This window comes from Cervus elaphus, chromosome X, assembly GCF_910594005.1.
Source record: "Cervus elaphus chromosome X, mCerEla1.1, whole genome shotgun sequence".
NCBI lineage: Eukaryota > Metazoa > Chordata > Mammalia > Artiodactyla > Cervidae > Cervus > Cervus elaphus.
Window position 1 is genome coordinate 127190767 of NC_057848.1, and position 21182 is coordinate 127211948.

The 21182-nt window shown below is 48.3% G+C and overlaps 1 protein-coding gene across 11 annotated transcripts; it reads left to right on the forward strand.

The window, feature by feature from the left end:
- Window positions 1-1006: 1006 nt before the first annotated feature.
- On the forward strand, window positions 1007-20610 carry LAS1L (LAS1 like ribosome biogenesis factor). Of its 11 annotated transcripts, none has more exons than XM_043895045.1 (15): window positions 1007-1383; window positions 2119-2244; window positions 3246-3315; window positions 4143-4224; window positions 5076-5369; window positions 5654-5700; window positions 6565-6674; window positions 8353-8438; window positions 8798-8848; window positions 9151-9357; window positions 9724-9871; window positions 14945-15456; window positions 18226-18376; window positions 18870-19072; window positions 20285-20421. In XM_043895045.1, the coding sequence occupies exons 1-14, from the start codon at window positions 1052-1054 to the stop codon at window positions 19057-19059; spliced, it is 2406 nt and encodes an 801-aa protein (XP_043750980.1). In that variant the 5' UTR covers window positions 1007-1051; the 3' UTR covers window positions 19060-19072; window positions 20285-20421. The 11 variants fall into 11 exon arrangements, with proteins under 11 accessions (XP_043750980.1, XP_043750981.1, XP_043750986.1 ...); XM_043895046.1 differs by having other exon boundaries at window positions 18229-18376; XM_043895051.1 differs by lacking the exon at window positions 18870-19072 and having other exon boundaries at window positions 18229-18376; window positions 20285-20610.
- Window positions 20611-21182: the final 572 nt, after the last annotated feature.

Below are 21182 nucleotides of genomic sequence, written 5' to 3' on the forward strand. Positions count from 1 at the left end.
TTGGAAAACACCCTGATGCTGGAAAGATAGAAGGCCAAAGGAGAAGAGGGCAGCATAGGATGAGACAGTTCGTTACACTGCATAACAGGACTCAATGGACATGAATTTGAGCAAAATCTGGGAGATAGTGGAGAACAGAGAAGACTGGTATGCTACAGTCCATGGGGTTACAGAGTTGGACACGACTCAGTGACTGAACAACAACAACAAAATTAGAAGGGCTTCATAATATTGCTTTCCCCTCCAGAATGCCGGAATCCCAAGGAACTGTGCAGAAAAACTAAGTATACCTTTGTGGATGTGGTAACCAACACAGCAGTGGAATGCTGGCAGAGTAAATCCAATTTTTGGCTACAGAAAAGAAACTAGAAATTACCCAGTCTAAACTCCTCAGTATACAGATGTGAAAACCCAACAGATTTTTAACCCAATTTTAGATATTTAGATACTAGATGCTATTTGCTGTGCAGTCTTGCTTTACTGTCCACAGTGTTTTACTGGGTCAGGTGCTGATTCATGGCAATAAAAACAGAAGTGCATTTCCAATACACTGAACGACCATAATCCCGCCGCCGCCCGCCAAGGAGCTCAAACTAAAATTCCTCCTGCCGTCCAGACACGTCTCGCCGCCGCCCGCCAAGGAGCTCAAACTAAAATTCCTCCTGCCGTCCAGACACGTCCTGCAGCCGCCCGCCAAGGAGCTCAAACTAAAATTCCTCCGGCCGTCCAGACACGTCCCGCAGCCGCCCGCCAAGGAGCTCAAACTAAAATTCCTCCGGCCGTCCAGACGCGTCCCGCTGGGTATGGGACAGAAGCCTGTTAGCAACCAGGAAATAAGCGGAACGTTGAGGCTGAACGTTTGCTGTTAGGACGTTTACTACGACGAAAGAACACTTCCGGTTGCCTTTCCCTCAGCTTGTGGTTTGGGCAGCCTTTAGCTCTCGCGTTTTGATTTGCTACGCTAACGCTGGGAGGCGGGCTTACGTCGGGGTCACGCTCTCCCATTGGCTGCTGGTACGGCGGCGGTTTGGAGTGAGGGTAGCACGTTGAGATGGAGGCTGATCAAGAGATGGAGGCTGATCTTCAGTGCGGCGGCACAGGGCCTGAGGCCGATGTTGAGCCCGTTGAGCCCGATGTTGAGCCCGATGTCCGGTCGGAATCCGAGATTGAGCCAGGTCTGGGTCCCCGGGGAATGGATCTTGTGTGGAGTGCGTGGTGCGGGAAGTGCGTCAAAGAGAAAGGGTCGTCGCCACTCTGGGCCCAGCGCATCGTGGTCGCCTGGCTCAGCAGGGCCGAGTGGGATCAGGTGATGGTGTATCTGTTCAGTGACGACTATAAATTGCAGCGGTACGCGCTGAACCGCATCACGGTGTGGAGGAGCAGGTAAGGCGGTTGGCTTAGCCCTCCTGCCTGCGTGCTTGTGGCACTTCACTTCTTCCTCTATAGGGTTTCTTAAGGCCTTACTATCTAGTCTTCTCCTAAATGCTTAATGGTTCCCCCACGCGTGGTTTGGGCATTGCTTGTCTCAGTGTGCCTGGGGGAAAAGTCGCAGCAAAGCTCTTGCACTAATCCCATTTGCGGAAAGAAACGGGTGTGCCTCAACAGCCCTTTTGTCAAATCTGAGCTTTAACCCTTACCTTCTCTCATCTTGGGCTGGGTACTGAAGGAACTGCTGTAGCTGAGCCAGGCAGGGCTTAAGGAGTAGCACTCTAGGGTGGATTTCTATTCAAATTAGGGTGGTGGGAGCTTGCCTGAAAAATCCATGTTTGAATGGGGTGCTTCAGTCTAGTTGGTAAGATTTAGTTGGGAGCAGACAAGGGACTAGTGTCTCCAGAATAAGGTGTTTTTTTTTTCCCCCTAGCTGAATGAGTTGAGGGTGAAAGGGGTGTGTCCACACTTAACTGTTGATTGGTTGTGTAGCAGTTAGGCATCCTGTATACTGTTGGATCCCAGGGACATTACCTACCCACCCCACCCCCATCTTCCCAGCTTCTTGATTTGTGTCTGTTAACACACTCTTTAGCCAGTAAATGATAACCTACAGAAAGCTAGATTCTGAGGTGGAGGGTGGGCCAGTGTAAAGGACCTTTATGATGGTGCTGGACTGTGGCCCTTTAGGTTAGGCAACGAACTCCCCCTGGCAGTGGCTTCTACTGCTGACCTGGTACGCTGTAAGCTCATGGATGTAACTGGTGGCTTGGGCACTGATGAACTTAGACTGCTCTATGGCATGGCATTGGTCAGGTAAGACCTACATGGGTAGGGGTGTGTGGGGGGTGGTTTTGAGGGTGGGGGGCATGGGGCTTGCACGATAAGCCAAGTTTGGCTTTGGGTGCTCCCTGAAGCAAAATGCCTTGTGTGTCCTTGTGTATGGGTCACCCTGTGATTGCTTAACTTGACAGCTTTTGGTAACCCCCTGTTAACACACATTCCTCTTTTTTCCTGAGAGCCTTCTCTCCTCCATTTTTCTTCCCCTCTCTTTGGAATATAGGGTGAGGGTGATTTAGACCAAATGGTCTCTTTGGGTCTCTTCCAGCCTTTACAGTTCGATTTATTTTCTCCCTTTTACTCTTACCTAGAGGAACCTTTCTGAATGCTTCGATGTTCTTGACCATAATTTAATGTGGTTTTTCTAATCCTACCCTTGTCTACACCTTTATCCCATTCTGTTCATGAACACTGAAAGGTTGCTGAGTTGTGGAAACCAAGATGTGGGCCAGGAGTTCCTGATTTACAGAGTGGCTCAGAGTGGGTCTAGCTGCCTCATGTACATCAAGAAAAAGGTTGCCTCTGAGTTTTCATCTGTCACAATTTTTGCTTAGCTCATACTGTTTCCCTTGTTTGCCTTAAGGTCGTCCTTAGCTCTTCTTACCTTATCCATTGTTTAACTGTGCTCCCCATATCGTTTGATGTAGTCATTTGTTCTAGCATTTATAACATATTATGTTCTAGCATAATATGTTATATTATGTCATGGTTATTTATCCTAGACTGAACTCTTCAAGGCCAGAGCAGTGTCTTATTCATCTGTATGGCTTCAGTATAGGGCAGACTCTCAGTAATGTTGGACTGGATGGTACCATTCCTGCTCTGGCTGACACCAACCATAAGAACAGGACAGAACAGTCATTGGAAAGGTTGTGGAAATGCAAGGTGTCAGAAACTCAGCAAGGTGTTTTGAAGCCCCACTGGTTTGAATAAAGCAGTTACTTGGGCTCTGCCACTTATTTCTCCCCCAAACTCAGGTTTGTGAACCTTATCTCGGAGAGGAAGACAAAGTTTGCCAAGCTCCCTCTCAAATTCCTGGCTCAGGAGGTGTGTATGATAAAGTGGCCTTGCTCAATTCTCTCTCCTCAGAAGGGCTCACTAAATGGGGCATTTAGTGGGTACAGTCAGACTAGCTTATCCCACCACTGTCAGCCAAGCCCAGCAAGAACCCCAGAGCCTCAGTTTTTAGCTTGAAAGAAGCAGACTTGCTTCCTTGCTCATGGCTGCTGTCTTCAGTGGGCTTGGTCTGCCCAGCTTGCTGGGAATGGCCCAGGTGAAGTTGAGGCACCCCAGTACACCACTGGGTGGGGACAGGAAAGAGGTGGCAGTTAAAGTGCCTGCCCTCTGGCTGTTGACAGTCTGAAGGAGGAGACAAATCCAGCGAAGCAGTGTGAAATTGTAAGACATTCCTGCTTTGAGTGAGTATATGAGGTGTGTAGAGACCCAGATGGCAGACAGGTTCTCAACCATCAAGAGAAGCTTCCTGGAGGAAGTCTGGGAGGGAAGGAGGAAGGAAAGGAGAAAGAGAAGGGTAAAGGGTACCCTGGGAGAGGAACTGGTACTGGCAGGGCAAAAGGAGGCTGAAGAAGGTGATTATTAATGCTCATTCACAGGAATCTTCTTCATTGGAGGAGGGTAGTTGGTGGTTGGGGGAGGCAAGTATCTTCTGATTTTCAGGATCACCTCCACAGAGGCTAAAGAGAATCAGGAGATCTGGTTTCTAATTTTGGCTTTGCCACTAAGACCAGAACCTCCTCTTAGGACCTCCGTTTCTCTATCTGTAAAATGGGGAGAAGCCAGGCTAATTCATCTCTGTGGCCCTTTCTGCTTTAATATTTTCTAATTTCTGCGCGCACACCCTCCTCCACAATCAGGTGAACATTCCGGATTGGATTGTTGAACTTCGCCATGAGTTAACCCACAAGAAAATGCCCCATATAAATGACTGCCGTAGGGGTGAGTCCCCAGGGAGTATACATATCACAGTTAAGCCCAGAAGCCTGGGCTGGGTGGCACTGTGGGGAGAAAGAGAGGGAGGAGGGTCTTCACCTGGGGTCAGAGCTGAGACTAGGGTGAGGCAAGTGAAGCATTCACCTTGGACACAAACTTTAAGGGGATGTCAAAAGCTTAGTCAGTAATCAAGTAACATTTTAATATAGAAAAACTTACGATGATCATAATATCAAACATGAATAAAGATAGGATTAATAATACTGATTTCTTCTTTTGCTTTAAGCTCCAATATAGTGTAGCAAGGCACTCTTCTGATCCTGTTTTGTTGTCTCAATTACTGAGTTTTTTGGCATCCTGTTAAGTTTTGTGCCTGAGGAGGGGAATGGGGAGTGGGTTGAGAGGTGTGAGCCATCAAATATCATGAGTCCAGGAGTTCTTTGGACACCCCGTTCCAACTAAGAACCCCTGATTCAGCCTAACCCCTTCATGTTGGGGAAACAGATCTAGAAAAGGGAAGAGACCTGATTGGCTAAGGCTTTGTAACTAGCTAGTGGGGCTGGGTCTCTATTCTTCCACTTGCTAGCCCCATTCCATTTTTGGCGTCCCATCTTCAAGTCTGGTATTAGTTTTTTTCTAGGAAATGTGCTGGTGAGTGGGAGGAAGCAAACAACAGGGGGATAACCCAGAGCAAGAGGGGCTGTTTCTGGATATGTGAGATTTGTGTCTTCTTGGAGCCAAGCCTCTTTCCCTGGGGCTTTCCCATAATGTTTGCAAGATGAGACTGGGGGCCTGCTGAGGAGCTGCTTGCCTGTGACTGTTACTATGGCACTACTTTCCTTCCTCCCCTCCTTTAGGCTGTTACTTTGTCCTGGATTGGCTCCAGAACACCTATTGGTGCCGCCAAATGGAGAATAGCCTGAGAGAGACCTGGGAGTTGGAGGAGGAGAGGGAAGAGACAGATGAAGAAGACCAAAAGGAAGATAAGAAAATTGTTGTTGATGACATCAAAGAACAGAATCCAGAGCCTAAGGATGAGGAGAAAGGTGTAGAGCTGAATGTCAAGGCTGATGGAGACCGCGAAGGCAACAAAGACAGCAAAGAGGTTGATCTGCTTTTACAAAAGGCTCAGAGACATAAACAGTTGTATGGTAGGTGTCTGGTGCAGAAAGGGGCTCGTGAGCTTGGAAGACTCAGGCTTATGATTGACTCTGGTTATTTCGCTGGCTTGGTATTTCCTTTGGGGTTGTGGTGAGGCTTAGCTTAAAAAAAAATTACTGTCAAAAAGCATCTTCATTGAGCCCTGTGAAGCAAGAGAGCCAAGAATTCTCGTTCGCATTTTACAACTCAGGAAATGAGGTGAGGGGGCTCAAAATTCCATCAGGAGTAGAACACAGGGTTGGCTGCTCTATCTGTTACCCTATTCTGTTTTCAGAAAGAGCCCGAGAACTGCTGGTATCCTATGAAGAGGAGCAGTTTAAGGTAAGAACGTGCCCTTGACTTGGCCTGTTTTCACCTTCCCTAGCCATTTCTTCCTTCTTGCCAGCTACTTGAGAGAAGTCCTGAGAAGGAAATTGAAACAAAAGTGGCAAAGCTTGAGGGAACTTCTTAGAAGTGGGGAGGCGGGGAGTAGGAACCAGACAAGAGGAGCAGAGTCCGGTTGGCTGATCTTCCACATCAATAGAAGGGAGCAGATGATGGAAGTTTGTGGATAATTGGCCCTACTGGGTGGTAGGGAACAACCAGGTGTATGTGGTTGCACAGACCTACTGTATTGCAGCTGATCAGCAAATGGCATCCAAGAGCCTTCCTAGATCAGGTGAGCTTATGGGTGCTATTTTAGCAGGAAGGGAGGTAGCTTACAAACCATTCAGCTCAACCCTTCCTTTTCACAGATGAAGAAATTGAAGCCATGGATGAGTGAAGGGACTGGCCCAAGGTCACATATACAGTTAGTGATAAAACCAGGACAAGAACCTGGGTCTCCTGATTCACTTTCTTCCATAACTCATTGCTTCCTCTCACCCCTTAGTCCAAGGTTCTCTGCCCAACTCCCAACGAAATGCCCCCATTGGATATCTGTATATTGGATTATCTGGTTATTGGGAGCTGCAGGGAATTTGGGGGGTGGGGAGGGAGGAAGAGGAAGAAGAGAAAATCTGGAGCTTGAGGGTCAGGATATTTTTAGTTGCAGAGCCAATAGGGACATTGTGAGCTCACCCTGGCATACTCTGCTATATTCCGCGAAGGGAAGTGCTGAGAGGTCCTATGAGAAGGAATCCTGGAGGGATGGGGGAGGGTTACCTGGTTGAACTAGCCTTCTGATGGGACCCTCTTTGCTGGCAGGTGCTGGAGAAATATAGGCATTTACCTCAGGCCATTAAAGCGTGGAATAACCTGTCCCCACCTGTAGAATGCATCCTGGCAGAGCTCAAGGGCATTACATTCGAGAACAGGTGTGTAACTAGGTAATCAGGGGCTGCTACTCTTCTAGGGTAGAGTGTAGCAGCCTTCCTGAAATTGATTTTCATATTCCAGCTTGCTAGCCTCTGCTGTAGGAAATTCTGGGGTAATCCTGATCCCCCACGGGTGACCCTGTATTTCGCATGATCCACTTTCGCAAGCCCTGCAAGCTACCAGGTGTGGTTTGCCTACTCTGAGTCACTGGACTGGCTACAGGCAGTAATGTTTACTGTCGTGCATCCCCTGGCCAGCTTTGTTTCTCTGTGTCCAGTGGTACATGAAACTCTTGGCAACTAGGAAGAGCCCTGAATCTTTTGCTTTTTCACTGCCTATCTCTTAATCTGAGTTTGAGGTAAAAGATATATGGTAGGCACTGCTGATCTCTTAAACTGCTATGAGAGGATATCAGCATCCCTTGGATAGTTGTGGTTGAGGGGACAGAGGAGGGGCCTTCCCAAGGCCTGGATCCTTGAAAGATTACGTTCCCACTGACCCACCCATTATGGCCATGAGCCTTATTTCCCCCCCAAAGTAGTACTCAGTTCAACCAGAGCAGACAGTGTCTATCCATTCTTCTCCTCCCTGGTTACCTAAATTCAGCTGGAAAGGGCTTTGGGAAGAGGTTGGAAAGAATCTGGGATGAAGCTGACAGTATAGGAAGGTGGTGTAGGTGACAGAGTGGGCCTGGGTAGCAGGCAGTACCTGCAGTGCAGATTAGGGTTGTTCCTGATGTACTTTATTCCTAGGACACTAATAGTTCAGATGGTGTTTTTATCAGTGTCTGCCTAGCCTAGGCTTCTTAGCTGTACCCATCAGGAAAGAGGTGAGTGGTGACTACCTCAGTAGCTGGGAAAACTATCATTGTGCTATACAGTAGTGTCTGCCTGATCATGCTGAGGAGGCAACTGGTTGACTGTTTTAAGTGCTATTCCTGGATATTGACCTGAGGAGACAGGAGATGTATAGGACAACTCTTTCCTCCTTGAGCCTGAGCATGACAGCCGTCTAGACGTTGAGACATCTTGAGAGCTCTTGTTCCCCTTCGGCCCAGTCAGCTAGGAGAGACTCCCTTAGGGAACTTCTAGCTTCGGAGGAGACAGCTGACACTGATTTTGGTTTGAGCTAGATGGGAATGAGAGATTACCCCTATTGCTTAGGCTTTAACCTCTGTAACTTAGTTCTGGGTTCTTGCAGGCTATAGGAATGAGAATAATATTTGATCCATCAATGGAGTCCCTAAAGTTTCTGCTTCTAAGATTTGAATGAAGGCAACCAGGGAGAAAGGGAGGGGTAGGAGACTGGACAACTGTAAAGAGAAAAGACTGAGCAGGACCTTGACCCTATGACCACAGGCATTTAACTCCTTTGTGGGCCTGGGACTTTCCTTCATCTGTGCTTTCGGGCTTGTTCAGCTACTGTTGCCCTTGTTATGGGCCTCAGATTAGTATGTGCTTGGTAGATGCTTGTTCAAAACCCTCTGATCCCAGTTTTTGGCTCAGCCCTTGACCCAAGAGGCAGGGGCCTGAAAGCCAACTGTCAGCTGCCTTCCTTTTTTCCCATGCTGGTTTGGCCTTTGAGTCGAGGCATTGGCAGCCTTGGGAGTGGGTAGGGGAGTAGAAGGGGCTCTTCTGCCTGCTTCAGTTTACTTAATTTAGTGTCCTCTTGCTCCAGGGAGGCTGTGCTAGATGCTTTTCTGGATGACGGCTTTCTCATCCCCACATTTGAACAGTTGGCAGCTTTGCAGATAGAATATGAAGGTAGGGTCCTGGAGACTCCCTACAGCCTTAGGGTATGGGTATCCTGGACAAGAACACCAGGGGTGGGCTGGGTGGCCCTGGAAGGGGGGTAAGGGCTGTTTCCTGCCATTCCACAGCTACTGGAAGCCCCTCCTGGCAGAGCAGAATGTAGCCCCACTGAAAAGTACTTGTTGGTTTGGGCTATTCTTAGGTGGCCTGGAATTGGGTGGGGTGAGATAGGGTGGATTGGGATTGGGGTGGGGGTCTTAATGCCATTATTTTGCTATATTAATTGTGATTTAGCCACTTGATAGAGAGCTAGAACAACAGAACTGGAAGGGCCTTGTAAGGTCATGTAGTGCAACATCCTCATGTTACAGATGGGCAGACTGAGGTCCAGAGAGGGGAAGGTACTGATCCAAAGTCACACAGTGAGTTATTGACAGAGCTGAAGCTAGAACCAGAGCTGTCTTTCTTTTGTACTCTGTTTTGAGTCAGTTGTTGTTTGCCAGATACTAACTGGTTTCTCTCCCTGCTGTTCTGCTCTCATGTTTCTTTTTGCTCTGCGGTGGCAACTCTGTTATTATTGGTGGGGCCCCCTCTTCTTCTCCCTCTCTCTGCTTGATTTCTTCCCTTCCTTCTCTCTCTCCCTGTTCTCTCCTTCTTCTTCTTTCCTCCCTTCTTCCCTCTCTGCTTCCCCCTTTCCTGTCAATGGATGTTTCTCACAAACCAGAAAACGTGGACTTGGATGACGTCCTGGTGCCAAAGCCGTTCTCTCAATTCTGGCAGCCCCTGCTTAGGGGCCTGCACTCCCAGACCTTCACGCAGGCCCTGTTGGAGAGGATGTTCTCTGAGCTGCCAGCCTTGGGGAACACTGGGATTCGGCCCACCTACATCCTCAGATGGACCACTGAACTGATTGTGGCTAACACCAAAACTGGTGAGGAAGACTAGTCCTAGCCCCAGGGCTTAATGCAGCCCAGGCAAGAGCATCTGCTACTGTTCTCATACTGAATAGCACCGGGCAGATACATCCCGTGTTAAAGGCTAAACCTTTAAGGTCAGCCCAAGAGGGCCCTGCAGCAGCAGGGACAAATCTCCCTTCACCTTTTTCTTCTCAGAGCCAAGTAAACTGGGCTGGGGCCAAGGGTTCTGAATGCTTTGAGCAATGGGGAGGTTTAGAATGTCCTCATTGAAGGAATGTTGAAGTCTGGGGGGACAGAGAGGGACAGCTAAACTTTTTAGATGCAAGATTGGGTGGGGGGCTTTCTCTTTCCTTCTTCTCAGGCCTTGTCTTCTTTCTCAGGACGGAATGCCCGCCGGTTTTCTGCCAGCCAGTGGGAAGCAAGAAAGAACTGGAGGCTCTTCAACTGCTCTGCCTCCCTTGACTGGCCCCAGGTGGTTGAGTCCTGTTTGGGCTCACCTTGCTGGGCCAGCCCCCAACTCCTTCAGCTGTAAGTCTTTTGAATACCATCCAGTAAGAGGGTGAGACGCTGCAGGCCTCAGGGCCACAGGCCTAGAATGGTAGAGTTGGTTGAGCCCTTACAAAGACCCCCCTCCTTGCAAAGATCTACCCTCCAGATGAGAGAGTTATTCTGAGTCCCAGAGAGGGAAGGGGTAGGATATATTCTTGCTTAAGATCACAGAGATTAAGAAGTGGCTGAACTGAGTCCAGTATGAAAGTGGATAAGACACCCCCCTACAGTGCTTAGCACAGTGGCCTGTACAGAGTAAGTGCACAATAAATGGTAGCTGCTGTTGATTATTGAACCCATTTTGCTGACTCTATGCCCAGTGGTGTCTCTATTATCTTCCCAAAATGTACCTCTCATAGGTGCTTAACAACCTTCAGTGGCTTGTTATTGCTTTCCTAATGAAGACTAGGTTTCTTAGCCTGACATTCAAAGATCTCTCTGCTTCTGCCCCAATCTATTGTGATAATCATACCTCCTTGACTCCCCTTTGCCCAGTCCGCTCTGAGTGCTATGATCAAAATGAATATTGCACTGGTTCTGTAGATATCTGTGGTTGTCTCCCTTTCCTTTTTTCTGTCATTTCCTGACCCCACACCACTCCCCTCATACTCATGGAAGGCTTTAGGACCCAATTCTCTTCCTGCTTTTTGGAGCAGTATTTGTTTCATTTGAGTGATCCATCTGACACTGCAGTTCCTCAACTTCAGTGACCTTCATCCTCCACTACACTGAGCAACTCATTTCCATTACTCAAAGCTGTTCCACCTCTGAAAGCTTACATCCCAGCATCCCACTTTGTGACTACCACCTCTTGTCTACCACCTCTTGTCCTACCAGTTCTCACCCTTGCACCCCATAGCATCTGTTCTTTGCCTGCATCCAGACCTCTATCCCTCCATTTCTTACCTGCCTCAATCTTGCTTCTCTTCAGTCCTGTCTTTGGTTGATCACTTCAGTCACCCATCATCAGCACCCTCCACTCTGTCCATCCTTTGGCATATCTGACTTACAAACTGCCAAGGAAGGAATTGATCCTTCCCAGTCTGCTTCTCCCACTCCTCAGCCCAGGTAGCTGAGCTCTGCTGGAGAAAACCACATAGCCCTGCGGATTGCTGCCACTGCAGAGGTATGATTTTTGATCTCAGGCCAGGTCTCAGTTTGGCTTGTCTGAGCTTTTACTTGTTTCCTGCCCACTTTCTCTCCTGTTTCCTGACTGTTCTAAACCCTTACTAGTCACCTCAAACCCCTCCCCCATTTTACCCTAGCTCCCTTGAGCACATGGAGGCCTCTGGCAGAGCCCCCATGACCTGAGGTCCAGACCTTATGAGCTGATCTCTGGCTATGCTCAGCATTGTCGCCAGTCTCAAGGTGAGGTGGCCTTACCCAACCTCAAAGCCTACTCCTCCACCTGTTCTTTGGAGCTACCTCTGCCAGCATCACTGGGGCCTCACCCCAGCCTCTCCCTTGCTCTACTGGCTCTTGCTAACTGTGAACAGTGTCTGAATTTTTCTTATCTTAAAACAGCAATCATAACAACACAAACGAAATCTCCTTTGACACTGCATCCCTCTATTGGGTTATCAGCAACTTAATCACTCCTTTCTCTCCTGTCAAAACATCCCAGAAAAGTAGTGTGTATTCAGCAGTCTCAATTTCCTCACTACTTTCTTATGCCTCAACCTGCTGCAATCTGGCATTCACCCCTAGAGCTGCTTTGACCTAATTACCAAATCCAGTGGGCCCTTGTCCATTGCCTGTCTGCCGCATTGATACTGTTTGCTACTCCTTCCTTGAAATGCCTGTGCTTTTTTTTTTTAAAAAGAAAAACTATTTCCTGTGAAGTACCAAGGCTCAAATCTCTTTATCTAACTCAGGCCTTTCCCCAGAAATTCAACCTTCTGTATTTGACTGCATGCCAGATATTTCCCTTTGGATGGCCTCTAAGTACCTTACTGTGACTGAAAGAGCATTAGTTGTCTTACTCCCCACTCCAGCCCCAAAGTGATCTTCCTCCTCTGCTCCCTAGCTCACTTGGTGGCAGCACTATCTACCCTGTCATTTTGATTCTCTCAGGTGTTTTCAAATCTGAGATTTTTCTCTTGTCATGTCTATTTCTCCTAGTGTCTCCTTCCCTCTATCAGACTAAGCTTTTCAAGGGCAAGGGCTCTGCATTAGCCACCTGTGCCCCAGCACACTTGCAAGTCCAGTCTCCAAACAAACCTCAGCAAATATTGTTGAACTAAATTATACTCTGCTATCATTGCCAACAGTGCTCTCTTTGGTGGGAGTTGAGGAATAAATGAAGTGGGAGTCTGGACGCTTAGACCGTTTTAGCCCTCCTTATCCTCTCCCCATGGAGTCATAAAGTCTTTCTTGAATCCTAATGCCATTTGTGTCACAGTTGTATCTTATAAGTAACTTAAAAGAGAAAAAAGTAGCCTTGTTGACAGAGTCATTGAGGGCAAGACCTCCAGGAGATGGAACTGAACCAAACAGCTAAATCTCCAGATTTGTCTGCTATAGACTGAAAATGATACAAGTGGGTGGGAAACTGGGAGGAGAACCAGAAACTCCTAGAGACATTTGAGTAATTCTAGCAAGAGAAAAAATAAAGGAAATTTCAAAGTTCTGAAGGAATATGGCATGTGTATGTAATGGGAGCGGGAATGAAAAGAGCGGCATGGAGAGGTTTGGATAGATGGCCTTTAAAGTACTTTCCAGTCCTAAGTGCCTGCAGAGTGGAAGCTGCTGGTCTTGGAGAAGTCTGCACCACAGAGATCTTCTCCCAACCCAAGCATACCAGAGGGATGCGACACATGCCAAGCAGTAATAGCGGCTCACTTGGGTATGGTTTCTTGTACACAGATCCTGCCTTACCTAGATAATCAGTGAGTTGAGTCCTAATCACACCATTACACAGGTTGGGAAATGGGATTTCCTCAGATATTATGCTGCAAGTCAGTAGTAAGTCTTCAGGCCAGATCTGGGACCAGAATCCAGATATACTGTCCTTCCTCCTATGTTCTATATACAGTGTTCCATTAGATTGCACATATAGAACATGACTTTTGTTTTCCCCATAGGAAAAATAAAATATACCATTGGCAGTTAAGTGTCAGACAAGTATGCTGTGTTTGTAGGAGCTTTTTCATTTGACACAGCAATCTTTTGGAGTCAGAGATATTGCAGACACTGAATTTAATAGATAAGAAAGACACTGAGGCTCTAAGTAGAGTGAAGTGACTTATCTAAAAGTCATACAATTTGTTGATGGTGGGACAAGGATTTGGGCCCAGGTCTTATGAGTCCAGAGTTCACCTTATTTCCACCAGTGTGATCTGTGACCTTCTCAGTCCCTAGATGTGACCAGGCAAACCTGAGGAAGGAGATGGATTTTAAGATTATTATCACCCCTATACCTCAGTGGTCAGACTAGACAGCTTAAGAGGGTAATAATAAACAGTAGTTATATGGTGTCTTGCCAAGATCAAGTGCCTAAGAATATTTATTATTAATCGCACTAATGGACTGCAATGAGAGGGAAGAAAATTTCTCTCTGGCTCTGCTTCTTAGTAAGGCTGGAAGCTTTTTAGAGAGCTTCCCCCACCAGCCAGCCAATATCAATTCAATTTGAGCCAGTGCCATCTTAGAATATGAAATTACCCCTGCAGAGAGGGTCTCCCAGTCTCCCAGTGGAGTCACTAGCTCCCAGCCCTGTCCCCAGCAGCCAGTGACCAGCAACCACACCTATGTGGCCAGTCTGCCTATGGGCTCCAGAGAGAAAACAGTCCACTGAGCACATGGCCCTTCCTTCCATGAACAACCTGCAATTCAAACTCGATACACTTAGAAGGAAACTATCCATCTGCATTTTTCCCATGCCTCCAGCAGTGATCAGGTGTGTGCTGGGTGCCTGGTTCTCTGTGAGGCTCTGCAAGGGATACTCACCCTGTACCTCCCCAGGAACTCTCCTTCCCAGTGGCTTTGTATCTGTTGGTAGTTTAGTTGTTAGCACTGTCCTTTGTGTGCACGATGTCATCATCTTTAACTTTCCTTTGCCTGCCCCCTACCATTTGGTTACCAAGCCCTGCTGTCTGTCTGTTCTGCACAGCTTCTCTCTCTCTCTGTCTCCACTGCCAGTGCCCTGTGTCAGTCCTCACTGACTCCCTGGTCTCCCTGACTTCAGGCTGCCCCACCCAGGCCATCCTCCACACGGTCACCCTGGCGATCTTCAGAAAAGCGGCCTTCACCTGTGCTCAGAAACATCCAATGACCCCCTCTACCCAACATACACACACCCTAACCTTTGCAGGCTTCTGTTGCTCCCACAGCTCCTCAGCAAAGCTCTACTCCTTGAGCCAGGCTAGTCTCACTGCATACACACAGCCCTGTGTGCTTGCTCTTGTCTCTGCACAAAGCCCTCCCTTGATCTCTCCTGCCCACCTTGTGCTCTCTGCCTCCCCCCAGCTCTTGTAGTGCCTGAGTCTGCAGTGCTCATCTGGCCTCCCTCCCACACCCTGCTTTGTCTTGTCAGCTGCCGCTTTTCTTCCATTCCAGGCTGGGCTGTAGTTGTTCCCAGAAAGGAATCACACTTTGTTTTCCATGAGGAAGGAGCACCACATACTTCCAGTGTATCTTTGGAGCTCAGGATAGATTGCCTAGCTAAAGAAAGGGATCTACCGTTTTCATGTCCAGCCCTGCAGGCATGTTGGCTCATTTCTATATTTATATAGCATTTTAGTATTATTAATAGCTATCATTTATTGCTTGCTCACTTTGGGCCAGGCACTCTATGTGAGCTATGCTATTTACTTCATTCAACAACCCTTTAAGTTAGGTACCATTATTGTCCTCATTTTACTGAGAATGGAAGTGAACCACAGAGATGAATTATAGAGCTTGTTTAGGGTCCATGGTCCTGTGTTCTGTTTGCTCTTCTGAACTGCCTTTCAGGAGAGGTCTGGAAGCTCCGAGACCAAATTCAAACTGGAATTTGGTATGAAGTGACTTGAGATTCTGAATCTTTCTTACTCCATTCCTCCCTTTTCTTAGCATCTTCAAAGCCATGGGGCAGTTCCTGCCAGACGAGGAGCAGGAGAAGCTGCTACGCATCTGTTCCATTTATACCCAGAGTGGAGAAAACCCGGTGCAGGAAGGTTCAGAGGCTTCCCCCATTGGGAAGTCTCCATACACAGTGGACAACCTGTATTTGATCCTCAAACCAGGAGGCTCAAGCTCTGGGCCTGAAGGAGAAGCCCAGCCACAGGAGGAGCAGGGCAGCCTGAATGATGTCAAGGAAAATGAGAAGGAGAACAAAGAAGCCGTGGAAGACCAGGTAGAAGAGGATGAAGAAGAGGAAGATGAAAATCATCACCAGAAGTGGGAAGAAGAGGAGGAAGATGATGGTGACGATGACAACAATGACGCTGATGAAGATGAGGAGGAAGACAGAATGGAGGTGGTACCTCTCTCTACAGAGGAAGAGTCCCCCACTGCCGAGAATGCCAGGCTCCTAGCCCAGAAAAGAGGAGCTTTGCAGGATTCTGCATGGCAAGTTAGCTCAGGTAAGAAGCCTGTTAACCACTTCTCCCCACATCTATCTTCCCTCTCTGGCTGGCTCTTGAAGCTTCCCTTCATCCTCAAGAAAGGATGGAAAGTAGCAGGAAGTAGCCAGCATGAGGCAGCCTGGTATGTGGATGACAGCTGGTTTCCCTCCCCCTTAGGATGGAACATGTGAGCATCAGGGACCTTAGCACTGTCATGTTGCCGGCTGCCGCATGCAGAGAGCGCATTCAGAGGAGTTGGTGTAGATGTAGGCACTGGGCAGCAAAGCAGAAAGTGACAAGTTGGGGGTGGATATACGTGTGATTCTGTGTGTGTGTTTTGCATGCAGTGATTAGGTGCAGGGAGCCGAAGTATAGTGCTGTCTGTGTATAAGTGAATGTATATGGACATGTGGAGGCTGAGTGGTGATAGGACAGGATTTTGCTGTATGTATGAGAAAGAAGGAACCCAGAGGTATTCAGTTAGACGAAGTGGAAATGAGATCAGAAAGGGGAGAATAAGGAACAGGTCAGATTTTTGGTGAGCATACAAGTTAGTGAGACAAAGCCAGTGGGGAGCAGGGGACTTGGATGATAGGTAGGGGGAACATGAATCTGCTCCTGAGGGTGGTGAATGTCCTCGTTTGGGTTGGGGAGCAGGGACCTTAAGGCAGGGGGATGCCAAAGGAATGAAAAGTCTGAGGTGTGCACATAGGCATGTGTGTATGTGTATACACTTGAGGCAGGGATAAATGTTAGGCATAGCCTGTGTGATGGAGCCTGGGGGAGGGAGGGAAGGAAAACAGCTGGGATTGGGTGTGGTGTGGGGTAGACATGGTAGATTATAGAGGGAGAGAGGGAGGCAGTGAAGAAACTTAGGGTAAAAATGAAGTCTTTGCTGTTACATGGAGGGAAGGGCTGGGGCCCTGAGTGCTAGGGACCAGGGAACATGTTTATGTTTGCATGTATGCACATGGGTATGTGCCTGCATGTGCTGGACACACCAAGGCACAGTGACAGAGAACTGTCTTAGGATAGGGAGGACTGTGCTTGAAAATATCTAAAGGGAAGGGCAGTGACTGAGGAGAGTGTGTGTGTGTGTGTGTGTGTGTGTGAGAGAGAGAGAGAGAGAGCACGAAGTAGGGGGAGGGAGGGAGAGAGAGTAAGGGTTGTAAAAAGAGAAGTTGTGAAGTGGGCTGTAGGTGCATCTGTGCATACATGGTCATATATGTTTTTGTAAAAGGAGACAGGGTTGCCAAGACCCATGGGGACTAGGAGGCATATGTATGTGGGAGAGAAATGGAAGCAATAAGGGGGAGAGTGATATGGAAAGGCCTGAGAACAGGCAGTGAGACAGCATCCATAGATGGCCTGTGTGGTCTGTGCTATCACTGGGGGGACATGTACAAGAATATAAGGCTAGAGGGGCAGGGGCAATGATGTAGACAGAATTGGGAGCATTAGTGATGGGGAGGGAAGGAGGATGGTCAGGTCAGTGACAGACATGGAGGGAGTGGTCCCTGTGTACAGAGGTATCTTTGTATCCATAGGGCAGTGTAGTCACAAATTCCTTCTTGTAGGAGAACCAGGGGTTAGGGGATGGGCAGGCAGAGGTACATCCCTTCCTGAGGGAGTTTTTGAGTAACATAAAAGTTTGTAGTCCTGGGTTGATACTTTCCAGAATGCCAGGGGAGAATTCTTTGGGTACCAGGGAGATGCAAGAGGCCAGAAACTGGATCTGTTTGGAAGAGCTCACCAGTGAAGGCTTTGCTTGCAAACATTGAATGCACTAGTGTAAGGATGGGGAAGGGATTTTTTTTTAGGGGGGATTTAATATAATACTGTGTGGAAGGTACTTAAAATGATAGGACGTAATAGGTGGAGAGTGCCTGACATCATCCATTCCTAAGTGTGGGGGGCTGGGTCAGTGGCTGGTGGTGGTGGTGTTGTGAACGGGGAAAGGCTAGGACTTTGAAATCTTTCCCTCTCCCCCTCACTGTTGCTTCCTCTGTATGTGTATATACATATGTGGGGATGCAGGGACATTAAGATTTCTGGTTTGTGTATGAGAGGCAGAGAGTAAAACTGGAAACATTGAGTGGAGGGTTAGGCTGTGTGCTTATGTATGTATATTTAGGCGTCTATAGGGCGTGGGATATGCAGTGAAACAGCCCTTCCTTAGAGAAGGGATGTTCTTTGTGTATGCATCTGGGGGCAATAGGACCTTGCAGTGGGGAGGGAGAGCATTACACCTCTGAGAGAATATTCACCTTGAGGTAGTATGTGGGCCTGTATATGTATCTTACATGTGTCTCTCAAGGCAAGGCCACTAAGAAATGGTGTGGCTCTCAGACATACTGAGGGGACATATGTATGTAGGCTCTCTAAGTTATTCAGATATACAGAGATATCTGGTTTTGAGGAGGAGATGCAGTGGGAATTCTGTTTGTGTAGGGACATGTTTGGGGAAATGGAAGAAGAGCAGAGAGGAACAAAAATGTCTATAATTGTGTACATGGTATGCAGGGGGTGGGCTGTGGTGAGGGTGCTGCTTGTGAACGCACAGAACAGCCATGAAGAGTGTATGGGGTACTGTGGAAGAGATAGGAAGCACTAAGGTGGAGAAAAGTTCATGAGAAATGATGCGTAAAGGAGTGGGGTTGGAGTTACACACAGAACCTGTGCTATGTGGGGAAGTAAAGTGGGTAGATGGACAGGATAGGTGGGCTTGTGCACCCATTGGAGAACTAGCTCATCAGCCCTTTCCTGCCTCCTCCTTTTGCTCCACAGAAGATGTGCGATGGGGCACTTTCCCCTTAGGTCGAATGCCAGGTCAGACCGAGGACCCAGCAGAGCTTATGCTGGAGAATTATGACACCATGTATCTTTTGGACCAGCCTGTGTTAGAGCAGCGGCTGGAACCCCCAGCATGCAAGACTGGGTGAGTGCCCATGGCAGCAGGATTTCTCACCCCTTTCTTTGCCTCCTGCAGGAGGGAGGAAGGGAGGGAGGATAGAATATAGAATGGGGTGGATGGGGGAGGTAACTGTCCCCAGTCAGCGTCTAAATGAATGAAATATAAGCTCCAGTCCCTGGCTGGGCCCTTGCCAAGACTCCCAGCCCCTAGTGTGGAGGGCCAGTGAGGCAGCTCCACATAAAACTGGCTTGGCATCCCTCTCAGAAGTGTCTGGTTTGTGTGTGCATACGTGTATGTGTGTGTGTGTTTGTATGTATGTGTGTGTCTGTATTTTGGGAAGGGTCCATAGCTTTCAACAGATTCTCTAAAGGGATCCACTACTCCTAAAAAGTCAAGAACACCCGGGTGCTCTAATTCAACTCTTCATGTTCCTCAGGTGAAAACTGAGGCGCAGAAAAGGGTAGGGATTTGAGCAAAGGTGCACAGAGTAATCAGTAGGCCTCCCTGCACTGTCCAGGCATCTTTGTAGCAAGGCCTATGCAGGGCTCCATGCTGTCCCTCGAAACTCACCTCTGGATCACAAGTGTAGGAGCCCTTGGGTCATCAGGGAGCCAGGAACCAAGCAACCCTTGCTGAGGGGTTCTGCTGGTAACACAAAGAAGCCCATCAAGAGGGCCTGTACATTCTGGAATGCGGGGCTTTTGTGACCAGGACAATCCTGTGAGTACAAGACAGAGACCTCTGTGGGCCCCTGAAACAATCTGTCCCTGTGCCACCTGCCCACTTCATAGATGAACCCCTCTTCCTCTAGACATTCAGAGAGTGGGCTATGGAACCCAGGGACCCCAGCAGCATGCCAGGCCCAAGGCAGTGTTGTGGACTCTGTTGTAGGTCGGGGCAGCAGGCCTCTTGGAGAGTAGAGGAAGCAGCTGGGGAAGCCAGGTGGTCTGTAGTTGGGAGTGGGTCCCATATGTCTTGCGAGAGAGACCTCCTCTCCTTTGGGTAAGGCTGTCTTGATGAACATCAAGTTATCAAGGGTGAAGTGTAGGTAGGTAGAACTATTAAATCCAGGAGGCCCAGTCCTACATCCCTTGTAGTAGGGAGAATTCTTTAGCTGGGGCTGGCATGCCCACTCCTGCTCCTTGTCTCAGCTCTACTCTGACTTATCTGTGTGATCTTGAACAAGTCCCTTCTCATCTCTGAGCCTCAGTTCCCTTGTCTGTGAGATGGTGAGTGATGGGAGGGGATGAGGCTAGATCATCTCTAAGGGTTTTTCAGCTACATTAGTGTAACCATGGATCTGCCTGAGAGGAAGGATGATGGCTTTGTTCTTAACTTTCACCCTCATCTACCTGAAATGACTTGACCTGCAGGAAGAAGGGGAAGCAAAGAGTATTCTGAGCAGGGTCAGGGAAGGGGAAAGCAGTCTTCTCCTTAGGGTAACTTTGCAATCCTAGGATGGGAGCTGGGCCAAGCCCTGCAGCCTATACCTGGCCATGGGCCCCTTAATGAGCTATTGGAGTGGGAGGGACCCAGCCCACTGTCCTCTGAGCCCCCAAGATCTAGCACCTTAGAAGAAAGCCTTTTAAGGCAGCCACTTTCAATACCTCCCTGGGAGTAAGGTGGTGTGGTCTCCCTTTCCTACTTCAACCCAAATAGCTCTACTTTAATCTGATTTATGTACTGGGGTTCTAGATAAAGTTTCATTTGAAAAGTTCTATTCCTTTCCCTCTTCCTTCAGCTGAGGGGAAGGCAGAGCCACCCCTGGGGCCCATCTTGAAGTGGTTTCTCAGATATATTCCAGTTCCTTTGTAAAGCCAGGCAAGAGGGGAGGTCCTTCCCATAGACACACACATCAAGCACCCTTAACCCCTCCAGAGCCTAAAACTGCCTCCTTCCCTGACTGACCACTCTTCTCCCCTCTCTCTGTAGCACCCTAGGCCTGAGCTGCAGCAGTGGCAGCAATGACAGTGGCAACTTGAACCAACTTCTCTGGAGCCAGGATGAGCTTCATATGCTCAAAGCTGGCGTACAGCTCTTCTGATGACTGCCCTGGTATAGGTGTTCATTAAGTGTTAGTGGGGCAATAGCCTACCCTCCTTTGCCTCCCCCAGTGTACCTACCTAATGCTCCAGAAAACAACCTGGGAGATAGCCTGCATCAACCATATCAGCTCAGCTTTCCATCATAGTAGAATTTTGAAAATATGTTGTTTTGTTTTATTTTGAAAAACAATAAACAGGCCACTGTTGTTTTGATGTTTGTGAGATCCAGGGTTGTGTGCTTCTCCCTTTATTCTGGGGGATCCTGAGAAGATGGGATCATAACAGCAGAAGTGGGTCTACTGCCCTTTTTAAGCCTTTTTTCTGACTCAAACCATTTTTACTCCCTTCACTCAAATGTAATGTGGGGCCAGCTCACTTAGAAGCATCAGACCTCGGAAGAGACAGTGGTCATAAATCCCAGCCAGCATCAGGGGAATCAGCTCAGAACCTCCCTGACAGCTGGAAGATCCAGGTCTTCCTGTTGCTACCCAGCATGCTTCTGACCCATTTCCCTGCCTTCCCTCACTGGGCACCAAACATTTGAAAGCCAAAGAGAAATCTTCCTTTGTCACTTTTCTGCTCCTTTTGCCTTGAAAAGATAAAATGGACCTCCCTGTGGTGGACACTGGAGCAGAGAAATGTCCTAGAGACTGACCCAGAACTTTTCTGTGGTCACCCAGTTCTTTCAGACCCTCAGTGCCTACCCTGTCAGCCCTGAGCAGTCAAAAGACAGGGATGAATAAATTATGTTCTCACCCCTCAGAGCCCTCTGCCCAGTGAAAAAG

Bases quoted from the DNA above. Each gene is read 5' to 3' on its own strand.
- LAS1L (XM_043895045.1), top strand. From the start codon at position 1,052: ATGGAGGCTGATCAAGAGATGGAGGCTGATCTTCAGTGCGGCGGCACA. The intron at 6,675-8,352 runs GTGTGTAACTAG...CTCTTGCTCCAG, and splicing joins GGCATTACATTCGAGAACAG to GGAGGCTGTGCTAGATGCTT. The intron at 9,358-9,723 runs GTGAGGAAGACT...CTTCTTTCTCAG, and splicing joins TGTGGCTAACACCAAAACTG to GACGGAATGCCCGCCGGTTT.